Source organism: Ceratina calcarata, unplaced genomic scaffold (assembly GCF_001652005.2).
Source record: "Ceratina calcarata isolate Rehan_Ccalc_2016 unplaced genomic scaffold, ASM165200v1 scaffold8, whole genome shotgun sequence".
NCBI lineage: Eukaryota > Metazoa > Arthropoda > Insecta > Hymenoptera > Apidae > Ceratina > Ceratina calcarata.
The window spans coordinates 326,653-348,072 of record NW_017179316.1 but is presented as its reverse complement, the minus strand read 5'-3'; the positions used below and the strand labels follow the sequence as shown (position 1 = coordinate 348,072).

The window sequence follows — 21,420 nt, the reverse complement described above, 5'->3', positions numbered from 1 at the left end:
ATAGCACATTGTACTGATAGACCAACATACTTCACAATATTTTACAATTTGAGGTAGAGAGATTCTTAAAATAAAGATTTGTGTCCATTCATTTATTAATCAGAATTTAGGCGACATACATTAAATTGACTCTTCAATTCTATAATCTCGATTCTACAATCTTCGAATCTATATAATCACGCTCGAACCTCGCTCGAAATCGCATGTACATGGGCATCGATGGTCTCTGTCTCTGAACGTCCCGTGAGAAATCGACGCGTTTGGCAGGGTGCGAGTCGTGAATTAACCCCGGATTCACTCGGATCTCGTAGCAAAGAGATTCCGTGAATGGGATCGCTATCGATGGCTCAGTGAGCGCGTCGTTCGATGAACGTTCAATGTCAATCGTAACGGTGATCGCCTCGTTCTTCACGGACGCGTGAAAAATTGAATGGAAGAAAAAAAATTGATCTTGAATAAATGAATCTTTTTCCTCGACAGTTTTTAATTCCTGTCGATCAGAAGTGAAGTCGGTTTTTCAAGTCGAACGTAGCAAATGAAGAAGTTTAAATATAATATTCTTCGTCACATACGAATAGATCATTCGAATCATTTAGAACTTCTAACTTTCCCTGATTCCTATTACGCCCGACTCCGCTTCCATGTAGTAAACTGGCGACGACCGCTTATCCAGATTAATTTCACTTTCGTATAATCTAAAATAGAAGCACGTTCTAACGACGAACGATCCGTGGTAACGCATGTACGAAATCAACGGTTAACGACGTAGGATCCGTGGACGCTCGACCTATTTTCCACGAGCTCTTCTTAAGAGAGAGGAGGAACGCTAGGATCCCTTTTTAATACCCCCCAGTGTGGGAAGAGCCTCTAGGGAGAGTTTCTTCTTTTCTCTCTGCCCGTTCACCTGCAGCCACGGGTTTACGACGTCGTCCTCGAGCAGCAACCATTACCTCGGGACATTGCTTTCGCGAGTATCGCCGTCCGTCCTCCAAAGTTCACGTTCACGCAAAGATACGGCTACCAAAAATAATTTTTGCGCTGGGAGAGTCGGTACGAAATGTCGACAGACATGACGAAAACCTCCTGGGATCACGCGAACGGTTCCACCACGATAATTTTTTCAAGGCGAAGAAGTTGAAGAACATTTTAACGACTTTTAAATACAATGTTTCTGCGTTGATCGAACGACGTGAAATCTAGCGAAACTAATGAATCGGTCGGTTCGATGAAATCTGCTGTGAAAAGCTTGAACTACATTGACCAGGCACAGATACCATTGAGAAAGTTCTCAGAAAGCGTTCGTCGTAATCCGTTTGAAACCGATGGTTCCGCATCGTAGTATCCACGGTTCGCAAAGTCAAGGACGAGCCGAGAAGTTTGTACGTCCGGCGAACGACCGATCGATACGAAACTGACCGAAAAAGACGAACTCCTCGAACAACGATCAAACAGCGATAAATCGGAAGCTCTCGTTTCTCGATAAAGGGAACACCCGGTAACTTCGGCAACACCTGTTAACAGAGATTCGGTCGCCCAAGTTCGATTCCATCATTTCGTCGAGTTCTTATCGGATGACCTACGCGCCAGTAACAAATCGAAGATGCACCGTATAAAAGATCGTGACGATCGACGATGAGATCCGTTCCAATTGTATGGGAGAGGGATTTCTATGATTTTCTGTTTTACGATTACTGTGACGTTGCTGCTGATCACGGGATAGACAGAAAACAAGCGGTAATTTCGACATCGCTGTTTCAACGGGAAGAATTGGCCGCGAAGGGGGACGAGGGAAATGCCATTACCGAATAATGGCATCACCGACGAGAAAGCTGAAAGGTCGTCTCCGGAAAGGACGAGGAACAGAGCCGTGCTGCTCCCATCGACGACGTCAAACGATCGTTCGACGGCCGATCCGTAAGCCGGTCAACGTCAGACAAATCCTCTATCGAATGTTAAACGTCGATAAACATAACCAAGGTACTTCGTCAAAGAGAATCAACAATTAAATGAATTGGTTTTATAAAATACTTTAATAACCACGAAAATACGACTCGAAGATCTTTACGGTATTTCAGCACAGATTCAAATCGATGAATCGATCATGTTTGATTGGCTGTTTTAGAACGAAAGAAGAGGAGTAGAATTTCTTCCAGAGACGGCAGGTTTCACCTGAAACATCGACGGGAATCCTCTTACGACAGCTCGCCGTTCCGCGACAGCTCCCCGTCTGTCCAGGGTTCCGAGTACACGAAATCCGCGGCGACGTCCGTGGAGTGTCTGCCCAGTTTCATGAAAGCCAGAGACAGTTCCAGGGCGAGCAGTTCCGAGAACAGCAGCGTGTCGAACATGTCCGTGGAACCGATCGCTTTGGCCAAGACTATGGACAACACCAGAGCCTTGTTGAAGAGGAAATCTCTGGTCCAAGTCATCAATAATTACATAAAAGCTGGCATCGAAGAAGGTATTACGTAGTTCTTTATGTTTCGTAAGTTCGTTCGTGACAACTGTTTCCACAAATTCTTCGATTGGATAAAACTGATCGAATTAAAACGCGAGAAGGTGTGACATTGAGATATGAAATTCGATTAAACGAGAAAGATTTGTAAATGAACTTTAGGGAAACGTCGAGCGAAGAAGTACATCCGCAAGGCGTTGTCCTTCGGTGTGAAGTCCGGCTACCTGATCCCGGCTGATCCCCGGGGACAGGTGATCCGCGTATCGCCGACGCTGATCGATGCGAGGAAGACCGACGCCGAGTCTCGGAGAAAGCGGAGGAGAGCCCGAAGGGGAGAGGACGGATCCGTCGAGACGAAGACTGAAAAGCGTAAGACGACGCCGCCGTGGAACGCGAAGAAGCAACCGCGGCGCGAGGAAGTACCAAAACCGGAAACCCTACCGCGGAAACGAAGAAAGCTCGAGGATGTGAAGAGATCTGGTTCGCCCAAGAAGAAAAGAGTCACCAAGAGGAAGCCCAGAGATAAAACCGAGGAGAAGCGAACGACGAAGACGAAAAAAAGGTTCCTGTCATTATTTGTTATTTATATGTATACAGTCTCCTTTTTCCTTGTGTGGTTCATGAAAGTCGTTTCGTCGTTTGGTGACTGGAAACAAATTTAGAAGCGACTTGTTGCCGTCCACGTCGATGAACGAGAACGTGTCAGCGAATACGAGCGAGGAGAGTCTGAGGAGGACGAGGCTACAGCAAAACACGCGCGGGTCGACCGAGCGGCGACTGCGAAGGGCCAGGTCGCCTCACCCAAAGAGACGAGAAGCCGAAGATCATCGGAGAATTCGCACGAACTCCAGCGACGAAGAGAAGACCGATCAGAGGTTCACCAACGTCGGAATGAACGAGGCAACGTTATCGATAGGGCGACGAAAATCGACGACGAGTCGCGAGAGTTTACGGAATTCCAATAACGTGGCGAACCCTGGAAATTCGATGAGACAAGTCGAGGAGAAATTAGAGGCACCGGACGAGAATGAAGAGAGCAACACGATCGGGAACATGACTTGATTCGTTCTATATCATGTCTTTATACGATGCTTGTACGTTTTTGATGCATTTAAAATTGTGATAAAAATTAATGAGATACAATAAAGCGAAGTGATTTTTATTAAACGACGAAGACAAAATAGAATTTAAGCCTGGACTTTTTATTAGTAATTGACGTATACCTTCCGGAAGTATTTCATTTCACGTCGTAAACTACTTGATTGAATGTAAAGAGTAAAACGAATTGAAAAGTTCTGAGAACCGTGGCAATGAGTTTCTAAATGTCAAGATGCCGGGTACTGTTGGCTACGCTCTGCACTTTGAACAATATCGATTGAAATTTCATCCGACGCATTGCGTGTTTGTAAATTGATAGACAGCGCCTGCTTTACGACGCGCGAAAAGAAAAGCGCGTAGCCGTGCGGCTCGTTTCGTTGTTTTACCGTGACAAGAAAACGGAAAGGACCGACGGATTCGGCACCACCGGTCGTGCCTCTCTTCTTTTCCATCAATGTCCTGGAAATTCGCAGACAAAATTTCGCACCACGACCGAACAAATACCCAAGAGAAGAGGAGGGAGCAGTCGGGCGAGATCCTTGCGTAGCGACGACGGCCCCGGCGTTCGATGATAAACCAGTAAGCAAAAAAATGGCCCCCATAAAGAGACGTCCTCATGCGCGAAGCCATCCTAAGATGAGTGAGTGATCATCTCGAGAAAGAATACGAAAAAAGTCGTGTCGCTTCTTAGAATTTTATTTATCTTCATTCTAATTGACCGACACCGCGAAATCGTCGAAACGTATAATTTAGTCGTTCACACGTTTAGGCTCCGAGTGTCTCCTCGATATAAGAACGGCCAATCGAATTCGTTTCCTGAATAGAAAACCGGAATACCCTTTTTCGTAATCTACATTTAGAAACGGCACGTCTCCCTCGTTATTCCCGTATTCCCACGATCACGTTTCATTCGATTTCTTCGGAAATTCGCGACGTCAAGCTTCATTCAATATTTGCAACAAACGACGTAGTTGCGTTGAAAATTTCCCTTGCGAATTCCGATAACTGTGTACCCTTCGCAACGTTTAAACTTGTCGACTAATGCAAAAGGAATGATCGCCTATTTGTCCATTGAAAAATTCCACGTGATACGGTCAACCGGTAAAATTTATTTTAATTCCTCTGCGCCTATAAACATTTGTTTATCTGCCGCCTGAAAACGTGTAAAAGTTGAATTCCTAAGAACTCTGGCAGGCCTTGAACGCATCCGCATAACACCTTCTCCATAGGAAATTGCGATCGGGATTCTCTAACAGTTCTCGAAGGTTGAAACGCTGCAGAAAATAGTAAAAAAAAATCGCATCCCATATTCCATCCTTGAACTTTTCCTCATCCTCAGGGGAATACCGACAAACTCCCAGTAAAATAATCGACTTATCCGTTGACTAACCATTCCCGGACACGTTTTCCCAAATCGCTTCGTTACCGGTCGTTCAAACCTGCGGACTGACAATCGTTTCAAATTCGCGTATTCCCAGGCGAACTCGCGAATGCACTCGGTAGAAAAAAAGAATCTCTGGTCGGGGCAGTAAAGTCTGGTTGCGTTCCAGACTCGGGGCGTCGTAAACCGAAGATCTCGCAGCTAGTGTGCGAGTACCTGAACCTCGGCAAGGGTAAGGAGGGTATCGTCAGGAGGGGTGCATTGGCATCGCCGGGCAGGTGCCGGTTCTGCAACCGAGCGAAAGCTCCTCGCGAGGAAGTTTTGGATTCCGTGGATTCCCGCGCGACCAACAGAATGGCCAACAAACGGAAGGACTCGTCCAGGAATTCCAAGGTGCACCACGCAAAGCGGCGACCTACCCCTAGAGACCAGTCCCTGTCGTCCTGCATGCACAAGGTCGCCAAAGGCGAAGGTTAGCGAATGATCATTGGTGCCTCTGATAGCGCGGCTCCTCTGGGAGGAAACGAGTTTGCCAGAACTCGCTTATTTCAGAAGTGCTAATAGAAATTAAAAATAGTACAAGGATCACTGTAAACGAAGCGGACGTTATACATTTGTAATTGTACAGTAAACCGTACCTGAGGACGATTACGTGATGTTAATTATTTATTTGAGCGCGCTCTCTGGAATAATAGTGAAAAAAGGAGATGCTTTCAATTTTAATTACGTCGTTACGCATCGATTAATTAATGGGACCGCGCGTTATTGTCACTGCGGAAATCTATTAAATCCGATTTGCCTCGCTGCAATTTATTCAAACGATGCAATATGCATAATCATGTTGTTTGTCCCTAAATCAACAATTAACCCACTTCGTATATAGGGAAGTGTGCGTTTAAATATTAAACCGTTCCAAATATAAATATAATACAAGTACAGACACAGTACAAATCGCGACACTTTCGCTCGTCAATTATTCATTTCGTACGCACATTCATCACAATCTTCATTATTATTTAATTCACGATCAACTTAACGTCCCGTAGGTGTAAGAAAAATGAAGACGTACATCCAGAGAGCCATTGATTTCGGCGTGGAATCTGGCTACCTGATTCCGAAAGACGCAGCGTACCGAGTCCTACGGGTGTCTTCCGACCTGATGAAAGACACGAATTACAAAGTTCGGAAATACGATGCCAGGAGCTCACGTCGCACACCGATCAGATTCGAGGATTACGAGGTGCAGGATGCGAGGAGGCGTCGATCCCGCCGAAGGAGGAGACGGTCTAGGCGAAGGAGAAGCGGATCTAGGAGGCGAAGACGATCGCGCAGGAGACGCGGAAGAAGGCGCGACGCGTAAGCTCTTCGAAAACATGCATGAAATTCTAATCTGTATTCAACGTGTACAGGACTGAATGCGACGTTGTGTAACGAGGATTCATATTTTTTTTATTAAACGTTGAACTCGTCATGGTCGTCCCCGTAATTCTTTACCAGATCTGGCGACGAGGAAGTGGTCGAGGTCGACAACGAGGAGTACGAAGACGACAAGGGTGAGAAGAGGAGGAATGTGGACAACGTTAAGAGAGACGACGGCAACGAGCAGATGAACCAGTCCGACGGGGAGAAAACGGCGAATAAAAGGGACGATGACGGGACGGAAATGTCGATGGACGAAGAGGAGTCCGAGGACGAAGAGGATGACAAAAAGAGAGAGGATACGACCAAATCGTAGTCGCAAAATTGATCGTGCAACGACGTTATTGGTCATACATCGCGAAATTAATCGTGCGACGATGGAATCTTGTCTCTGTGATGAAAATGTTTCTTAAATCTTAACGACAGTCGTAAATTGTTTGGTTCTTAAAAATTAATCGGTTCTATGGTCGTGGTGATTCATACGAATGTACATCGAAATACTTGTATTACTTTTTAAACAATAAAGTAATAGTATCGTAGAACAGGTCGTCTAATTGAGATACAGTTTGAAACGTAGCAAAATTTCGTGATATCGCGCTATTAATGTCGTATCACCTTCCATTCTCAGGGAACTCTGAGGCAACAACCTACTTTCCCCGACACTTATTCTTCTGATAAGTACAACCAACCGTAAAACATTGGCGCAGTTCACATAAATTCTGGCCATCATACGTTCCCAGTATATTGGCCCGTAAAGAGGTACCCTAATTTCCCTCTTTCAGCTCGTTACATCGATCGTAACCGACGAATACACCTGCGAGCTCTTCTAGGGGAGCGTTCACCTCCGCGAGAGTAAACGACCCCTTATGGAATTATTAAAACCTCGCCCGTACGAACGCTGAGTAAACAGCGTTCGCTTGAACGTACCAATGCGTTGCTAACCAGGAACCAGCAGGAAATTAATCATTACCCTTCGTTTAATCCTTCGAAAAATATCAAGAAGCACTGGATGATCAGGAAATAAATTCAGTTTCAATACAAGTTTATCTCTATCATCGATTGTGTGATTTATATTTACACTCGATGTTTACCTTCGTTAACTGCAGACACGGAATTTCATGTTACAAAATTCATCTGCTGTTCTCGAAACACGCCCCAAGAGGCGAAAGGGTGACCTCGCGGAGTTAATTTGATAGGATGGGGATGAAAGGACGGAACACGTGAGAACGGTAAAAAACTCCCGCGTATCGTTTCGTCCAGCTTTTATTGGACCTCTCTGTGCATCCCGGCACGGCGTTTGGTCATTGTTTGTACGTGATCCCTCGTACAAAATGAATAGAAGGTGCAGAGGTGTGACGTTTGAAGGACGAGCATTATTCAACCTCGGAAACTGCATTAGCCTGGCTGCTATCTAATTCCTTTTGTTTAGCACGCTTATCTCTGTATCGTCCGTTCGTATGATTGAAACGAGAAATGAGAAACGGATGATTCGTGATTCGACTCGAAACAACGTATTGAACGATCGAGTACACGTTTTCGAGTCCAAACTGAAATCCTTCTGAACGAGGAATTTTTCATTCTCGTAAATCCTTCAAGAAAACTTCGCGATATTATATCCTGGCGAGGACTCGTCCGTGAACTTGCACCGTCGACTCCGCACGCGCGGACAATCCAACCGAATTACACGGAGGCATTCGCGAAATTGCACGGAAGGTTTCGTCGGTCCAGCAGTCGGGTCCACCGCACCCGGAGGTCGGTACCGTTGGGTGCAGCGCGTGGCCAAGCACTTGACCTTCACCGATGCCCGTGAACCGCGTCCACCGAATTTACGACCGGTCTCCTCCCCCGTTCTGTACACGATGTCCTCGCGAGCGTTATCCTCGTTGCGCCACGCGGATCGATCGTCGCTGCATCGTCGACGAAGGGCGCGACCTGCTTCAACGTCGAGCCCCGAGATCCGACGGGACCCACAAACTTTCTATTCCAGTTAGTGTTCGTAAGAAGTAATCGATGACGGTGTTCAGAAGACCACGAAAGGTCAACCGCCCTTAGAAAAGGGTGGTTTCTCTTTCTGTAATGATTCGATCGTGGGGGAACAGCTACTCCAAATTGATTCTGTTACACGAAACTGTCAATCGCGCCGACTGATGAATTAACGAACAAAGGTGCGGTGTAATTAGAAAAGTTCATAGATTTTATAAATTATTTAAAGGCCAATTCAAGTAGACGGGCGTCGATTCACGACATGGAAACGAAGAGATCCAAACCGCAAATGCATACATTTCACCCTTCCCACCGTCCGAAACCACCCTTGTACAACTCCATGCCATTAAACCTCTGACAAGGACTGGCACCCTTGCGTCCACCAGATTCCTCCACTGATCACCATTCGCACAAATGTCTGCATCTCGTCCCGCCTCGTTTCCATTCCTCTTCTACAGTACAGAGGGAAAACGGGGCGAAATTGGAACCCAGACCAAATCCGCACGAGGATCGTCTGCCCTGTAACTACCCTCGTCGAGGACAGGTGAAAAAAAAAAAGGTAAGGTAGAGCCTAGAGAGTGCGTTTGGAGAGTCGTCGTGGTCGACGATTGCGCACCACGTGGACGGATTCGCGCCAGTCGAAGTAGGGGTAGTAGAAGACTGCGCCTGGTCTCAGGGTAGGGTGAGGTTCCCGGGTGGGGACCGACGTCGAGCGTCGACGGCAGACGCGCGTTCACGGTTCTCTCTCCCCGCGCGAGACGCATCCGCGCCACTCCAGACGAAAAACGACGACGGGTTCAGTCGGCACGCGGCGTCGCGACGCATTCCATCGTCGTGCGCTTCGTCCACCGGTGGCGAGGCTCGTGGGATCCTTTTTATTGGATGTTCTATGAACGGGAGGATCGGTTCGGGTGAGACCTGTGCCAGTGAGGAGGGACCGAGTTTTCACCACGAGACGTTCCTTGAACTTCGACCCCTTCGTACGACGCCACGCCTGCTGCTGCGCCCTTCGGTGAGCGAAACTTTTCTTCCGGCTCGACCGACGAAAAGTTCACCCGAACTCTTTCCTTGTATTCGAGTATTTCTGATGTCGATTTAAAAAATAAGGTTTCTTCTTCCTCTTCAAAGACCACGACGTATTCTCATGTGTTCTCAACGAAACTGATTCGTTAATTGATAACAGAGTTTAGAAGATAAGGCATTTCGTAAGCACCAATTTGTTTTCCAAGACATTTTTCTACAGTAATGAAATTGCTTTGCGCGTTTTTACTGTTCTGTCATAAAACCTAGATAAGAACTGTTGTTTTGATTCGATTAACTGATATGCATAGGGGGAGAATTCTTTGATGGGAGGGTGAATACACGTGATATGAAAACATCTTTGGCAAATACGTACAATTCTTATTCAAAACATTTTCTTATTCAACAACGGTATCGTCTAGTCGCATAAAAAAATATTTAGACACTCTCAAAAGAATCATTAGTATGATAACAGAAATTGTTAGAATGACAAGAGAACGTTGTTATGACAAACGTTTGACACGAATATTTCACAGAATGATTTAGAAAAATTGTACTATCGATTTTCTACTGCGATGACACGCTCGTTAAAATTTTCTGCTATGTTCGGCATTCGTGGATCATCTCCATCTGTTACATAAAAGCGTTTCGTTACAATTAAGTCGGAATAAAACGAGCGTGGTTTACAGTAATCGGTGCGACGATGCGTTCGTGTAACGACACGGTAATGGTACCAACGGGAAGATGCCCGCGTAACCACCGTTAAAACCGCAGGAAAACTTTACTACGTAACTGTATCGATCGACCCAACCGGGTGGCCAATTACAGTGAAAATTTAAAGGAACAAATCAAATGAATTCTGAAATTTCTATTTAAATCAGAGGAAGACCTCCCACACGCTACCCAAATTATTCGAGGTATGCTTTGTATCGATGTAGCATTTCTAACAATAATCAAGGGTGAACACTATAGCAGTCTTCTCTATAAATAAAGTACCACGGTTCTCAATGTAGGAAAATATAAAAAATTTATAAATACATGAAACAAGTTGTTACACACAAATCGTTTCTAACAATGATTCGAACGTATCATGGGAAATATTAATTTTTTTAACAATATGTATTAAAAACGAGAGGACGCACGGATTAATTGATGGCGAACTTGAGAAGGTTTCCTGACCATTAATTCAGTGGTCATCGAAGCGGAAGATATTGCTGCCCTTTTTAACTTTCCACGAGTTAAATCGTCCGTCACCACCTCACCGTCCGTGAACCCTCGTTTTCCACTCAATTCTCCATCGGCAGTTCTTCACTTTCTTCTCCCCGGTAGCACGAGTCCTCACTGTTGCCTGCTCACAGGAGATCGCGACATTGCGGAACAGAAGGAAAGATACGAATGTCACGTTCTGTCGTATTCGATGAAATAAAATCCAATAAACCCGTGGGTCGATGACTTCCCGTGCAATTTTATGCAGTGTCGAACCGACGAACGCACGTCGTGAAGGCATCGAAGCGATTCGATTTTAAAGGATTTTTCATCCGTTTCAATACTCGTTTCATTTCTCCCTTCGCTCGACTTCATCCCACCCACCTTTTCAATTTCGTTTTAATATATTTTTCGCGATACATCGATAGTGAATAAAATGTAAATGAAATTACAAATAATATCGATAGTAGAAAGACGTTTTTAACGAAATATAGGAATTATCTTACTCCGTCGAGACAGACTTTAAACAGAGCTTGAAATTATTTTTAACGAGACTAAAAAACGAATTAATTCTTTGTTCTATCACGTTCACCTTCAGAATCCGACGAACAAATCTCATTTTAACTTCACAAGTCGTGACCATCGTTTATTGTCACCAATTTTCCCTGAAACTAACTTACGACAACATGGGACCTTAGCTCGCAGAATGTGAAGTCATCTGTGCCCTTAGACCTCTCGCAGTTTGAAAACAAAAAAGAGAAGAGTCTTGGAGACTTTTTGTATAAAAACATAGATATATCCGACCGTCGGTGCTGGATATTTCTGGAAAAGTAATGATTCCTCAGGTCCTCTATTAGCCATTCGTTCAGAAGCTCCTGTCCACGTGCCCTTTACGTCACCAGGCAACGTGTTCGGACAAACACACGGATGATCTATTTCAATAAATGTAATTTACTTCGAGCGAGGACGGTGTCTCACAAAAGAGGGACGGAACGCCTCTTCCGTTATACGTGAATTCGCCGGGGCGAGGTGCGGCAAGACGCCACGTCCCTGACAATTTCCACGCTTGTCGGTTTGAGTTTGCGTGCGAAGCCAGGGAAGGGTGGACGGAACACGTGTCGCGAAGAACAGGTCCGAGGAGTAAATTGCGTGCACGGCTGCAATTGTCCCTCTGGCAGGCGTACGTGCGCTCACTTACCGACATACGCTTCATTCGGGAAGGACATTGTATGCCGCCCACGGGAAACTTTGAAGAGTAGGAAGCCTGCATTCAACGACCCGCTGGCTCCTCCGGAAGGAAGCAATACGGGTTGTGCCGCACGTTCTTAATGGCCCGAACGGCGTCCTCGTCGGTGCTACCTCCGATTCCGACACTACCTCTCTGACGAACTAACAATAAGACTCGCCTGGAAACTATGACGATATCAGGAAACAAATGACCAGAAGAAAGTTAATATTGGGCGAAAGTTTTCAGGGGATGGGGATTGACGAACACGATACAAATTCTACAAATCGATTCGGTCATATGAAACCCGTCGGACAGAGACGTGAAAACGAGGTAATTGAACGACCGTGCTAACGTAACATCTATTTCACGAGGGAACGTGAAATAGGAAGACTGTAGTAGAGTTTTATTTGAAGGGAAAATATTTGAAGAGAACGAAAAGTGGTGCAAAGACCTTGCAAATTGACGTTGTCGAGGGAGTTTCCGTAGGTGGGACGGCACAAAGGGGTAGAAAATTGTCCACGCGATGGTCAAGGATCGTTCGATCGTTCGTGGAACGTCGTGTATCTCTCTGCACGTGCGGATCCCCGATACACACCCCCTACGAAGGAGACACGCTACCCTCCTTTATCCTCCATTGACTTTCAGAAAATCTATGGGAACGGCTTCGATTTGCCGTCCTGGCTTAAGATTTAAAGCACGAAAGCTTCACAGAATTTTCTTAAGGCTTCCCTTTCTTTTTTTAATGCACTTGCCAACTCGCGAGAAGCGCCGGGAATTAATTACAAGAAGCAATGATCGTTCTCTGTTAAATTACACGATTATTACTACGATTCCTTTTCTTCTATACCGGAATTAATTATGAGGTTAATTTCTCTTCTGAATCTCCTTGGTGCAAGTCCTTCTAAATGATTGAACGGGAGGTTAAACAACGATCATCAGAAGAAATACGTAAAGAACGAAAGACGAGGGAAACAGGAAAGGTCTGATTCCCGGGTAGAAAATAAACGAGGCCATAAAAAGTTTATAAATCAGGTCACAGCTGGACGTGGACGTAATAAGCGAAACCAAGCTCCGGTGTTCTCAGGCATCGCAATTTTTAAACACGTCCGTCTCATACTACCTTCTGCGTCTGACGAGTAAAGCTAACTTTACCACGGATTCTTCTCCGACCGCGCTTCAGTCCTGAAACCCGCCTAAACCGTTTCAACCCTGTGTGAAAAGCATTTCTCTATGGCAAAATAAATTGACGGCAACCGTGATTCACTCGGTTGAACGTTACTTGCCGGTTTATTGGATTTACAGTCGCAGGTAACTCTGCGAGTATGAATCATATACCATCGTACGCGTTTCCTGCGATTAATACGAGCATGCGGTTGTAAATGTTTAGGGAAAATCAAAAGTGAAAAGATATCTCGGTGCTCGTTGATGAATTAAAGCAAAGTTAATAAAGCGCTTACGAGTAATTTCGACTGCAAGTAATATTTGTACGTTAAACATTTACAGACTGTCCAACTAGCAATTTGCAAAGGGTAATGACGCTCGGAAGGGTTGTATATTTTAATCGACCCGTTCGACGGTTTGCACTTCAGAAATGATAGAATTATTATCAAGCTTAAACATGATCGATTCCAACGTAGAGGCAATGAAACTTCCATACACAGTCTGTTGAAATTGAAAAACGCAAGAACTACTTAATATCGAAAGAAAAATCTGTTTGTGCGATACCCTATGAATCTTAAAGAGTCGTCAGATTCGAGACTGTGGATTCTTTTGAACTCGCGTAACGTATCCAGAGTCGGTGAACCTCAGAAGACGCTGCACGTGTGCACACTTCTTGACTGTCCCCCAGACTCAAAGGGAAGTCACGCTCCGTCACCGCCTTTGACGTGCTCCGTCGTCTGCTTATCAAACCTTCCAGCGATCCAAACGCCGTCGTCGGTCGGCCAACAATCGATGGCTTTGCCGCGTTCGTGGCCAAGTAAATAGACCCTGAAGGTAAGAAGGCTCGCGAATGCTCGACCGACTCGAAAAAGAGCCAAAGAGAGCTTTCGAGCTCGCGCGCTACCGAGCGAAAGTCCGACAATATCGTTTAACCATCGCCGATCGAGTGATCACCAATTTACTTATTTATTCCATTTTTCTGGTTCTGTTCAATTTTTCCTCGGTTCTCTTCCGTCGAGCCTTAGGAATATTCTGTCTATGACAGAAACGTCTGAGAACTTTTCTTGACTCACGACAGTTCGCGAGCAGAGCGAAACTTCTCAGGGTACTTTCAATCTCCGAGCTCGAACTCTTGCGGATAAAACATGTAGCGCTTCATACTTCGCTTCGCAATTAAAAAAGTTGCAGTGTTAACGATCGTCAGTCCAGTCAGTAAAGAATCGATCTTGTAATCTCAATGCGGACAGGAGATAGTTCGTCGAATTTCGTAAGTATTTCAATACGAAGCAATGTATGTTGAAGATTACTGGTTTTACTCGAGAAATGTGTTGGGACATCTCAATTTTCGAAAAAGAGGATTCTTCCCTCAATTTCGCGTGAAACATGACACGGTGCCCGAGAAATGCGATCGCATATCGGTCGCATAAGTGACACCCATCACGGAGGCACTCCCGAAGTATCAGGTGCCTTGCCCGCATCATTAAGGAGACACATAATGCGCGATACGATAGCCCATCTTCATTTTCTCGTGCAGTAGCAGATGTTAAAAAAATTCTTGATCGAACAAGAATTGTAATGCCAGGAAGTGAGTGGAAAAACCAAGATGAGAGGTCGAAGGAAAACGAAGTGTTGGGAGCATAAACGATTATTCGCGTAGGAAGGATTCCCTCGTTACACGTCGTCGGATCGAAAAGTGCGAGGACGTCGTATTCGAAAGATCTGAAGGGTAGTTTGATTCAGCGTCGACGCGTCTGGTTGTTGAACCCCCTCGAGGATGAAAGGTAACCGCGAATGAATGAGAGGAGCAGAGGCGTTCAGTGGCAATCGACGACGTCACGCGGCCCATAATTCCTTCCATTTATCGTCGCGGCAATTACCAACGCTGTGTCGCGTCAACGACGCGACGCAGCCACCCATCGGGTTTAACCTGGGATAAATTCGTTCGCGCGATACCGTTCTATTATTTATATACGCCGCAAGCGAAACGCCGTCGTCATACTCGGCCACGATCGACGCGTAGATTAATTAACCCCAATTTGGGTTTTCGAAGTTAATTAAGACCCGGAGGGAGAGATCAGACCGCGTTTTCGTGCCGCTTTTGAACATCTTTCCACGAAACGCACAAAGCGACCGAAGTTGCACGTTCATTAATTTCTGCGCTTTGAACTTAAAGCGGAAATCATGGAAGTGTGTAATTTACACGGAGGGAAAATATTGTTTCAACAAACAAATGTGGAAGTAATGGATTTTCATAATTGACACGATCGAGAACGTAATAAAATGTAATCGATTGCAGGATTATTTAAGTTCGTAGACTATCCGGTTTAATTGCAACAATTAATATAACGACGAGGATCGTTAGTTAACGTAACGAACGCAATTACTTAAGAATGATTCTTCGGAAGGGAAAGAAGCCTGCTTCCGCGTCATCCTCGTCGACCACTAATTACTCGAGAATCGGCTGGTAATAATCGATACCGTCGGATAATCACCGATAATTATCAACTGAAACTTTCCTCCCCGGGTCTTGTTAAACCGAAACTTTCGCGTAACACCCTCTAGTCGTACGTTAAACTTTCTATTACCCGATCATTATCGATGCGCTCGCTCATGTGATCTAAAAATATTTATGCTCCTATAAAGTTCAATCTAAACTTCTAAACAGGATTTTGTAATCCGTCTAAAGGATTTCGTAATCCCTCTGAACTGATGACGTCGTTTACTTATCATAGTCGCCGAATATAAAAGAGTTCAAGTGGTTCATCGAGAGATGCGAGTTAAAACTTCTCATCCAGCAATTTCTCCCGTCCGAAGCACGTCCGAGAGACTCTCTAGGAGCGAGTGGCTAGAAATCTGGGTAAATGGAAATAACCGCGGGATTGCTCAATGACCAGAATGGAAGGCAGGAAGGAAAAAAGGAAGTCGTAGAAGTCGCAGGAAGGGGTGACACTCTCGAAGAGGGTATTGCTCTACTGTAAACCTAGATTCTATTTCTGTTACTCGACGTCCAACTCGACGGTTTCTACCATCTCCGGTTCTTTCATTCCCTTAAACGTTCTCACATTATCATAATCGCGTACGCTGTTGTCGATGCTTATCGTTTTTATGGCCCGTATCCAACCGTGATCATTTCAATTTTTCGACTTCGAGACACGATCAAAGAGCAACCGCTGTATTTAATGATTTTATTTGACACAGAACACGCGTTTATGAGGTAATAAATGTCCAAGTAACATTTCCCTTATCGCACGTTCTCGTATTTTTGAACTTCGTTTCAAGTCCAGACAAAATTTATTTCGGGATTTTCGATGCCCCGGAAAAGTGTCGCACGCAGAATGGCTGTTTCATGTTTCATCGACACACGTGTATCCGACAGGCTTTTGCGGTTGTTCGCGAGGGCGGATGACTGTTGTCGCGGGCAGACAAAAGCGGACGAGGGACACGATGAAAGTATCAAACAATACCATTCGTAATCATCTTTATTTTATTTATGATCAGTACTGACGATCGTTGAGCCCTTGTCATCCGAGTCATGCCTCTGGCCCGAGTCATCCCTCTGGCGACGAAATAAAAGTTCAAAGGAGGCTCGTGTCCGAGACAGTTGACCGGCCCGAAAGGGAAACGCGTAGGTCGCGACCTACGCTTGACATCCGCAAAGCGATTCCAAAGAGCATCAAATACTATACTCGTCCGTTTGAGCCCACGTATAAGTTAATTAAACTAGAATAATTTTCATAGTCCTGTAATCGATGCCTACGTTCCATGAGAAAGAAACTTTGATACAATGAGTTTCACGCGCGAAAGGCTTTTGGAAGAAATGAACTAACGTCCAAGCCGTCGTGAGGCAGTGAAAAGGTCGAATTATAAAATCTCGCAAGAAATGGTCTGAGAGCGTAGCAGGGAAATCGTTCTCTAAGTTCCCTTCCGAGTGACGCGGCTCGAATTATCCGGCTTTTCAAAGACTCATCGCCGTGGTTCATCTTCTCCGACAAGTTCACCCGGAGCGAGAATTTCTTCTTTGACGACGATCGAAGCGAAAAACGAGAAACGGGCGCGAGATTAATTTTATAATGGAAAATTATTCGCCGGGTCGCCAGACGGATGAAGATGGATCTATGAAAATATAAAACGCTATAAATTCTAATCAAATTGTCTGTATGTACTATAGTAACGTGTGCTAAATTAAGATTGTGCAAATACTTAATATGCACACAATATTTAATATGCTTGACTTCGAAATTTGAATAGAGCCGAGCGAGGGAATTGAATTTCTCTTTCGCGCGAACTTTCGTCGCCTTAAATTGGCGTCGCGTTGCTCTCGAGATTCGATCGCTCCGCGATTCGAATGATGCCAACCGCTTTTATCTTCGCTCTTTTCCCGGAAGGCCTTTCTTCTTCCGTCGATCGTCGCTGCGATTCTCCCGTGAACCAGAAAATATTAAACCGTTATTTCAGTCCCGGTACAACACGGTTCATCTTAAGATCATACACGTGAATTATTTCGCGTAACGATTTACGGTCTGTTCTTAGAAAACTTTACGAAGAAATTAGAAATTACTAATGAATTGGTCGAATTCCGGTTTCGTAACAGGGTAATCTGTTTGCAAAAGTCTGGAGCGAGTATTCGTGTCACGAATAGCGTTTCGCGAGATAATCGCGGTTCGCTGTTTGCGTCGAGATTCGCCGTGCGAGCGCAACAGCTCATCTGGAGTACATTCAGTCGGTCCCAGTAAATGAAAGCAGACGTGCTCGCGAGAGTTTGATGCTAATTGTAATCCACGGCCGCCCGATTCGAATCGCGAAAAGTCACGTAATGCGACGGAACGCGATTATCATAATTAAAATACGCGAAACCACCAGCGATCTATTCACAGATACCTGATCCGCGAATATAATTGATAATAACAGATCGGCGGTTCGCCGTTGACACGAGCTATCTGCTACGCGAAATGCTGCGAAGAATCGTTCGACGAGGCATTGAGTTTCCGCTGTTAATGAACTCGAACGAGTTCCCTCTGTTCTGTCCTTTTCACTCCACGTGCAAGCTCGTAAAAGAAGTTTGTAACTTAGTTAATTTCTGAAGGATATAATGAGTGAAAACTAGTTGGGAATCGAATTGAAATCTTCAAGACTAATTAATAGACTGCGGATGTCGTGCGTGGATAACGAAATTCAATGTACCGAAATTGCGGACACTGCGTGTGTCGTATAAAACGTAGAGAACGTCAGAAGCAGAACATATATTACAATATTTAAATGAGATGCTAAACGTGTATTTCAATTACTGTCACGTATATTTCATTTAGCATAGAGATCCACGATCTACTAATTAATAAGTCAAGTAGACAAGATACGAACGAGAGCATCGAGTATTAACAAGAAAATTGTATTGGCCCCATTCTGTGCTCGTTAGAAAATTGGATTTTCAATTGGAATCACGATACTTGCCACCGGAATGATTATCCGATAGAATCGGGAAAGAACGCGTGGAAGAACTCCTTTCCACTTAACTCGCATCGCTTTAATTAAAACGTGATTATTCCGGCTGAATTGAGTAACAGCTACGAGAATCGTAATCGAATTAAAGAAGAGGGAACGCTAAATTTCTGCTGGAATAATAAACAACGTTCGTTCCATTACTAATTGAGAGAGTTTACTGGAGTCGAATCAATATCGATGTATTGTTACAAATACTTAAATTGTCATTAAGTCCGGCTTAAGGATTTATCGGTTATTATCTTCAGATGAAATATGAAATACCGCTTGATCTTTATAAATATCCAAATAACAGCTAACGGTGAAATTTATTGCTTTCAAGAATTATGAGAGGATTTCACAATTTTAAATAATAAATATACTGCGAATTTTTACGAAAAATAAACGATTTATGGTATCAAGTGAAAAGCATGTATTTCAGAGCCGTTTTGAGGAATAAATATTGCATTGATATAACGCCTCGATGGACGTAGGAAATTATCGGAGGATTTCATGGCCTGCAAGGGAATCAGAAATCGCGGGGATAGCGTAGATCACGATTAAATAATCAGCGGACCGAGATGATAATCCGGTCGGACGCGCGGAAATTATTAAAGAGGTCCGTCCGATCGGATGCAATAAACCAGCCAGCCGCCGTTGAATTCGTTCTCCCTCCCTCTAATTAACGAAACGCTGGCCCCTCGACGCTCGTGCAACTTACACCTCGTTATTTGCGAACGCGTGTAATCATCAGATCCCGTTCGGGAGGTTCCTTGTTTCGAGCCGGTGAAAACGAAATGAAACGGCGGAGAGGGAATTTGACCGGACTCGTTGAAGGGGGAAAATGTTATCATTTTTGTTCCCGGAGAAAAGATGGAGAATAAAGGAGGGACACGTCGATTACGTAACAGGAACGGAGCCTTTCTTCTCGACGACTTCCCATTCGTTCGACCCTCGGCTCCGTGTTAGCTACTCCTTTGTATGAGGAAACAAGTGATATTCGAGGAAAAGGACCTCAGAGGGAAAGTAGGATAAATAGAGGACGGAGCCAGCCTTTAATTCGATTCCCGCGGAGAGTTTGAATTGTTAAGGCTACGCGTAACTTGTAATCACAAAATTATATGGATCGAATTAGCGTTCCAGGGAGAACAAACAGAATTTTAAAACAAATAACGTTTTATTCTGAGAATCTCCTTCGTACAAGACGACTTGTTAAATCGCCTGGTTAACGGGTGAGCGATTCTGACTTTCAAGACCGCGCGGAATTTATTTCCCTGGAATTAAGTATCGTACGGGAACACGATCGTTGCAGTAAATAACCATTGCAGCGTGTAAGCTGTCGCTGATTAAACGAAAGGTTCTTCGCGGGCGTTCGTGCATCCGGGAAGTCGAAATGGGATTATGCCGTCCAAATACAACCAGCAAGATCGGAATGCAGATAATATTTACCTTGACTCTTACCAATAAATGGAGCAAGCTCGTGAAAATCATACGAGCACGTTGCAAGTTTCATTCGCTAAATACTATTTATAAATACCGACACGAGTTTACAAGAACTTGGATTACAAAATCTGAAATAAAAAGCCACTACAATTAATACGAAAAAGTATACATATTTGCTGTATGAACCAATCATGAAAAAAGATACAGAGGAACGTTTGTACATAATAATTGTTCACGATCGAACTTATCTATCACCGTTTCTCATTTGGTGAGTGAAGATAATTTTTACCTCTGACTCAACCCTCACATTGGAAGCTATGATTGATAACTCAAGGATGGATCTTGCCAACTTCAAAGAACTCTGATTTATTTTACCGATACGCCCCGCGAGAATGAAAATAAGTCTGGTGAATTTACGCGTGCGCGTACTATGAGAAAGCTTTTTTCATCGTCGGAACACGGCGAGTAGCGCGAAAATAACCACTGCCCTGTCGTGAACAAATTGGCTAATCCAATCGTCGACCTCAGCGCCCGAATACGTGTACACGGCTACTCGTTGTCGGAAAGTGAAATACTGAACGATTATATAAAAAAAATATCTACACCAAGAAAGTGACAGATTTGTATTTATTGAAAAACTGTGAAGTACGTTTAATTTAATTGGGTTGCTCGTACGATCCTCTTCGATGCATCGAAAAATAAAATAAATATTTAATTCGACGAATCACTGAATTGAGAGTAAAATGAATTCGAAGCTACTGTTAATTAATTTTACATGATTAGAGAAATGGAAAACTGGGTTAACATGTGACAGAGTGAGCGACCAAACGGTATGAACAAGAGTCTATCGATTGGACAGCATCGAATAGGTAGATTTTTATCGTACAACGACATTTTTCGCAATGATCTACTTAGTTAGCTGTGATTGCTATGATTAAATATTTATTTGAGTACATCTAGTAGAAATGAAGTGCCACAGAAATTTAGATACGATAACAGAAATCCGATAATTACATTTAACTCTGCTAATCGCACGTTCGTCCGTGCACATTTATTGAACCTGTATCATCTACAACCTTTACTTGAAGCATTCTTCGATATTTTGACAAAAAAAAATTTTTCAATTTTTCCGAGATTTTTCCAAGGGGTACCCCTTCAGATTTTGCGAAATTTTCGTTTTTTGCCAATAACTCCCAAACGAATAGATCTACGAGAAAATTGCATGAGACCTTTTTTGTAGAGGACGACGAGACCTACAATTTCCATGTAAAAACTTTTCGCTAGCATTAATAGTTAACGAGTTATTTGCAAAAAACGAGAAAACAGTTTTTTGCAAATTACTCGTTAACTATTAACGCTAGCGAAAAGTTTTTATATGTAAATTGTAGATCTCGTCGTCCTCTACAAGAAAGGTCCTATGCAATTTTCCCGTATCTCCAAGGGTTTAGGAGTTATTGAGGAAAAACAAAATTTTTTGTCAAAAGTTCGCCGTTTCGACGGTGGAATGGTCGGATTTTGTCAACATCAATAAAATGCCATATAATCATATGT

At 44.1% G+C, this 21,420-nt stretch overlaps 3 protein-coding genes across 4 annotated transcripts in view; all 3 read left to right on the top strand.

Annotated features, from left to right (window-relative positions):
• The first annotated feature begins 21 nt into the window (after positions 1 to 21).
• LOC113465075 (serine/arginine repetitive matrix protein 1) lies at positions 22 to 5,093 on the top strand. The gene is made up of 4 exons (XM_026818546.1): positions 22 to 1,977; positions 2,123 to 2,461; positions 2,618 to 3,017; positions 3,118 to 5,093. The coding sequence occupies exons 1-4, from the start codon at positions 1,809 to 1,811 to the stop codon at positions 3,515 to 3,517; spliced, it is 1,308 nt and encodes a 435-aa protein (XP_026674347.1). The 5' UTR covers positions 22 to 1,808; the 3' UTR covers positions 3,518 to 5,093.
• On the top strand, positions 5,007 to 6,912 carry LOC108630989 (uncharacterized protein DDB_G0283697; the record flags this gene model as incomplete). The annotated part of the gene is made up of 3 exons (XM_018034615.2): positions 5,007 to 5,406; positions 5,981 to 6,290; positions 6,432 to 6,912. Coding segments are annotated over 3 exons (948 nt in total), but the record flags the coding sequence as incomplete, so codon positions are not given.
• A 1,807-nt stretch (positions 6,913 to 8,719) lies between these two features.
• The window catches only part of LOC108631058 (uncharacterized), a 56,535-nt gene continuing 43,834 nt past the window's right edge, over positions 8,720 to 21,420 (top strand). For both annotated transcript variants that reach the window (XM_026818545.1, XM_018034755.2), the window contains exon 1: positions 8,720 to 9,348. The gene's annotated coding sequence lies outside the window, so the exon portion shown is untranslated. The remainder of the gene's footprint in view (positions 9,349 to 21,420) is intronic.

Bases quoted from the DNA above. Each gene is read 5' to 3' on its own strand.
- LOC113465075 (XM_026818546.1), top strand. From the start codon at position 1,809: ATGGCATCACCGACGAGAAAGCTGAAAGGTCGTCTCCGGAAAGGACGA. The intron at 2,462-2,617 runs GTATTACGTAGT...AATGAACTTTAG, and splicing joins AAAAGCTGGCATCGAAGAAG to GGAAACGTCGAGCGAAGAAG. The intron at 3,018-3,117 runs GTTCCTGTCATT...AAACAAATTTAG, and splicing joins ACGACGAAGACGAAAAAAAG to AAGCGACTTGTTGCCGTCCA.